Source organism: Quercus lobata, chromosome 2 (genome assembly GCF_001633185.2).
Source record: "Quercus lobata isolate SW786 chromosome 2, ValleyOak3.0 Primary Assembly, whole genome shotgun sequence".
Classification (NCBI taxonomy): Eukaryota; Viridiplantae; Streptophyta; class Magnoliopsida; order Fagales; family Fagaceae; genus Quercus; species Quercus lobata.
The window spans coordinates 18,841,856-18,847,901 of NC_044905.1; the positions used below are offsets into that span (position 1 = coordinate 18,841,856).

General features: G+C 35.3%; 1 protein-coding gene across 1 annotated transcript; it reads left to right on the top strand.

Moving 5' to 3' along the window:
- Positions 1-3,357: 3,357 nt before the first annotated feature.
- Positions 3,358-4,536, top strand: LOC115960636 (zinc finger BED domain-containing protein RICESLEEPER 1-like). Its single transcript, XM_031079577.1, has one exon. It carries the CDS (start codon positions 3,358-3,360, stop codon positions 4,534-4,536), a length of 1,179 nt encoding a protein of 392 aa, XP_030935437.1.
- Positions 4,537-6,046: the final 1,510 nt, after the last annotated feature.

The following is a 6,046-nucleotide window of genomic DNA, read 5'->3' on the forward strand; positions in this document are numbered from 1 at the left end:
TAACTTTAATTAGGTTGAAAAACAATCTCCTAACATATTTTATTTAGTTTACTGTGAGATATAATTATTTTCCAAAAAAATTTAGTGGAAAACAATATCTAAAAGTAAAACATATTTTTTATATTAATTAAAGATAGTTTTCATTTGACTCATTTTTTTTATGCTACCAAATACTGAAAAATATGGAAAACTATATTTGCACAAAATTTTCCATCGAAACAAATATAGCGGAGAGTTGAGCTTAGGGGTGTCCAATGACCCGCATCAACCGACCCGCCCGCCCAAAACCGCCCGAACCGAAGGTCCACAGGCGGCTCCAAATCCACTCTATGTTCGGTCATGGATTGGCAAGTAAAAAATCCGAATAGTTCGGTTCGAACCTGGGTTTCAAAATATTTCACCCGGGAAACCCGAACTGACCGGATTATTTATAATTAAAAAAAAAAAAGATTTGACATGCCAGAACAGCCCATGCCCAGCAATGCCAACCCGAGACTCAAAGCAAGATTTTCCTCACACCTTCCCAACATGAATATCAGTCGTTCATCTCAAATTAAAATTTAAAATTAATGGTGTTGATGAGAGTAAAATTGATCATGATATGACCGGTTATAGTGGCACAATAACCCATTTTAAATCAATGGTTATAATCCAAGATGAAGAGCCAATCTAACGGTGAGAATTAAATAGGAAATATCTGATATCTCTCACTTCCTCTAACGAGTCTCTTCACTCTTCAATTTTCACTTTAGAGATAGAGTTTAGGTCATGGACATGGCTTCCCATTCACGCCTCCTCCTTCCTTTTTCACTCTTCCTCACCTCTTCAGTCTTCACCTCTTCAGTCTCAAACTCTCAATTCTTTATTTGCTCTCTCAAACTCTCACAATCTCACACTCTATAAAGTCTAAACCGTTTCCCCAAATCCAAACTACTGTTTCTCCAAATCAAAATTCTAAAGAACAAACCCTAGCCATCTCCAATGCCGTTACCCAGTCCCCTCTCCGCCTCCAACGCCTAGCGCCACCGCTGCTGTCCACTCCTCTCTCCATAGCTACTTCCGGAGTCCTCACCCCGTGTACTCTTCACTAAGTCAGTAAGGTAATTTTTCTTTGTTTCTCATCTTTCTTTTTTGTTAGTCTCGTTGGTTTCATTTGTGATGGAAATCAAATGTTAAAATCAAATAAACCCAAAGATTCATACTATGAAACCCCAACTAAAAAAAACTTAGAAACCCTAACTATTTTACTTTTGTTCTTTGTTCTTTTCTTTAATCAATTTTGATCCTGTTTTAATTTTATACAGGATTGAAAGCTGACTCCAAGTATCATTATCTACCCTCAAGTTTGAAACCCATACACCCACGGTTTTCTTCAAGGTATGGTTTTTGCTTTCCTTTGTGTTTAGTAAAAAAAAAAATGTAGTGACTGTGGTGATTGTTTGATATTTCTTTTTACAAAAGGGGCAAAGTAATTTAAATGATAAATAGAATGTTGAAAGGGAAACTACTGAATGTAATTCATGAGAGTTGTTTTTAAAGTTTAAGAACATTTACCTTGCTTTGTATGAGAAGATTGTTATGATGTGATTAGTAGAATGTTGAAAGGGAAACTATTGAATTTAATTCATGAGAGTTGCATTAATGTGGATTGCAGATGCTTTTGATTTTGCTTTTCTATTAGTTTGTAGCTTTGTATGTTCTGTATTGCCCAAATCAGACAAGGTTTATTTAACATTTTGGTTATAGCATCTTATGGAAGTTTTAGTTTACCTTGCTTTGTTTTTAAAGTTTTAGAACATTTACCTTGCTTTGTATGAGAAGATTGTTATGATGTGATTAGTAGAATGTTGAAAGGGAAACTACTGAATTTAATTCATGAGAGTTGCATTAATGTGGCTTGCAGATGCTTTTGATTTTGCTTTTCTATTAGTTTGTAGCTTTGTATGTTCTGTATTGCCCAAATTAGACAAGGTTTATTTAACATTTTGGTCATAGCATCTTATGGAAGTTTTAGTTTACCTTGCTTTGTTTTTAACACATTTAACACCTAGAAGTTGATTATATGAGAAGATTGTTATGATGTGAACAAGGTTGATTTAACATTTTGGTTACAGCATCTTATGGAAGTTTTAGTTTACTTTGCTTTGTTTTTAACACTTTTAACACAAGTTTGAGAACATTTACCTTGCTTTGTATGAGAAGATTGTTATGATGTGATTAGTATGATCATGCAATTTGTCACTGCTAAGAAGAGATCTGTGATCTTGCATGTCCCTAATTAATTTACTTCATTGAGTTATCTGTGATCTTGCTAAGAAGAGATCTGTGATCTTGCTAAGAGATCTGTGATCTTTCTTTCTAATAATCTCTTTTGATTATGTTTATTAAAATGTGTGGTTCCAGGATACTGGTTTTCCTTTTTGGTGTGTGTGGTTATTATTTATTATTATTATTAAAGCTAATAATTATACTTGTTACTCTAGTTTGCTAATATTTATCTTTGTTTTTTTAGGTCATGGAAACCAACACTAACGAACCCTCTGTCCAAACACCAGCTGCTACAGAAGATGATGGTGTTATTCCCACCCAAGTTGAAGATTCTACTGCTACCTAAGCTTCTGCTGCTACCCAAGCTGAAGCAGCTGCTGCTTCTGAGTTACCCCCAATTCCACCATGCCAAGTGAGTATGACAGCTCCTGTTAGTGGTGGTTGTAGTGGTAGGAAAAAGTCTGTTGTTTGAGGTGACTTTGAAAAAGTAAAGATAGGTGAGGGTGATACTAGTAAAACTAAGGCTATCTGTAATTATTGTCAAAAATCTTATAATGCTGATAGTAAGAGTTGTGGTATTAGTAATTTGTTAGCTCATGTGCCAATATGTCCTAAGAACCCTAATAGAGTAAATGTAGTTAAAGGGCAGAAAACATTAGCTTTTGTACCCAAAAAGGATGGAGAAGACGGATTCCACCTTGTGTCAACATCCTTTTCTGTTGAGGCTTCTAGAAAGGCATTGGCCGAAATGGTTATAATTGATGAATTGCCTTTTAGGTATGTTGAGGGGTATGGGTTTAAGAAATTTGTAAGTACCTTACAACCTAAGCTTAGATTAAAGGATATCACATCTCGTCAAACTGTGGCTGGGGATGTGATTGGCATTTATAATAGTGAGAGAGAGAAGTTAAGGAAATCCTTGAAGGGTTGTAGGGACACATGGACTTCTATTCAAAATTTAAATTATATGTGTCTGACATGTCACTTTATTGATGATGCTTGGAAATTGCATAAGAGAATTTTAAATTTTTTTCAAGTTGAAGACCACAAGTGGGAGACTATAGGGAGACTATAGGTAGAAAGATTGAGATGTCATTGCGTGAGTGGGGTATTGATGGGATATTCACCTTGACAGTGGATAATGCTAGCTCAAATTTAACAACAATTAAATTTTTGCAAAGGGTGACTAAAAATTGGAATGGGGTAGTTTTAGGAAATGAGTACATGCACATGAAGTGTTGTGCCCATAACCTAAATCTCATTGTGGGGGAGGGTTTGAAAGAGATAGATGCATTTGTTGCTAAGGTGTGTGAAGCTGTGAGGTATGTGAAGTCCTCACCCAATAGAAGTCAAACTTTTAGGAGTTTTATGGAGAGGTTAGGTATGGAGTCCAAGAGTCTTCTTAGTCTAGATGTACCTACTAGGTGGAACTCGACCTATATCATGTTAGAAATTGCTGAAAATTTTCAAAAAGTGTTCCTTCGAATGGATTTTGAAGATGATGGTTATTCGTCGTACTTTAGGACCAAGGAAGATAGTGGTGGTTTGGGGTCTCCATGTATGACTAATTCCCAAAATTGTAGGGCATTTGTGACTTTCTTAAGGCTGTTTTATAATGCAACAAATAAATTTTCTGGTTCATTGTACGTTACTTCAAATGCCTTCTATGATGAGATCTTTGTTATTCAGGAGAGTATTTCCAATTTAGTTAAATCCCAAAACACTCTCTTGAAAAGCACAGCCACAAACATGAAAACTAAGTTTGAGAAGTATTGGGGGGAAGGGGAGAAAATTAATCCTCTTTTGTATGTGGTTGTGGTCTTTGATCTACGAAAAAAATTGAGGTTTTTGAAGTTTTCGTTTTCTGAAATTTATGGGAATGCAGTTGCAGAAGTGATGGTTGATAAGGTGAAAGATCTTTTGTTTAAGTTGTATAATTTTTACACTTCTATTCATTCACCAAATGTGCAAGATCAAAGTGGGAGTGAGAAGACAGAATTGGAAAGTGATGCTAGTGATCCATATGTGATGGTTCACTCGCAATATGAACGTTTTTTGCAAGTTGAGCAATCTGTAGGTTGTAGTAATGAGCTTGAGAGGTATTTGGCTGAAAACTGTGATGGTAGAAAGGATACAAATTTTGAGATATTGGAGTGGTGGAGGGACAATTGTCATAAGTACCAAGTGTTGTCTAAAGTTGTTAAGGATGTGCTAGCTGTACCAATTTCCACTGTTGTATCTGAGTCAGCATTTAGCACTGGAGGTTGAATTGTTGATCGATTTCGAAGTGCACTATCTCCTCTCATGGTTCAAAACCTTGTATGTTTACAAAATTGGCTTCAAGCCACAGTTCCAATTTCTCATCACCAGTCAAGGGATGATGTTGAGGCATTGGAGGAGGAGTTACTTGACTTAGGTAATATGCTTAAATTTTGAAACTTAGTGTATTAATTTTATTGAATGTCTCATGTATTCAAGCAGAATTTAATCTATTGTGTTTATTATGTTTATTTCCTATTCTTTTCTAGTTTTAAATCAACAACCAACAGCAAGTGCAACAGCAAATACCAGCTCAAGCAAGGGTTCCACTTCAGGCAAACGACCCTTGATTAGCATTGATGATTAATCACTAACTTGATATGATTTTGCCTTTATAGCCCCTTACTATTATAAACTTGGTTTCCTTACTAGTTGGTCTTGTACTTGGTACTAATGTATTTTTTGTTGAATATTTTTTTATATATTGTAGGAGGATGGTAATTTATTTTGTAAAGAAGGCAGCATTTTGGGAATATTTTGGAAGCTTTTTTGGACATATTGCTTTTCTAACTTGTAACAATACTCAACTGTCAATACTTATAGAAAAGAAATCTTAGTTCATAGGTTTTCTTTTCTATTAGTTATAGACTTATAAACTATAGAGTAGTTATTCAATACTTTGGAAAAGCTATTTTTTGGAAATACCTATGGTATTTGATTGTTGTAATTAATTATATAGCTTGGAACATTGTATAACTAGCAAGCTTTCTGCCTTATGGGTTACTGCCCAAAAAACTTGCAGTGACTGCCTTTATGTTACTAAGTATATATATTTGTTGGAATATTGCAGTATAGTATTATTTGTTTGTGATTTATTTTATTGCTGGAAATATTATTTGTTGTGGTTTGCAGGTTTTACGGGTGTTGAGCAATTTACTGCCTAGGTGCTTATTGTGTTGTTTAATAGATTACATACTATTTTTTGTGTTTATTTTTTGTCGTTAATGTGGGAAAGATTATGTATTGGGATTGATAGGTGCTTCTTGTTTCAGATCACAAGTGACTAAAAAATAAGAAAGACTTTTTGGTGTGTTGTGTTGATCACAGGTGATAAAAAGAATAGGCCTTCTTTGGGCCTTTTTGATTTGTCCTGATTGATGGCCCAATAGTCTAGTTTTGTTAAGGTGGAAGCTCTACTTTAAAATAAATTAAGTAAAAAGGCCCAAAAAAATGAATTTTTCGTAATTTTAACTATGGCAAAAAGTCCGGCCCAATCTGAGGCCCAGACCCGTGAAACCGATGACTCCGACCCGGACAACCCGATTACTCGAAATGTCGGATCCAACCCGATATTCGGTCGAATACGGATCCCAAATTCAGGAAACCAATTCAACTGGGTCGAGTTCAGTTTGGGCCCAAAACCGACCCGGCCCAACTCGTGGACACCCCTACTTGAACTATGAGACATAACAAATTTTCACAACAAAGTGAATTATTCCCCTCTCATCTCCTTCTTCTT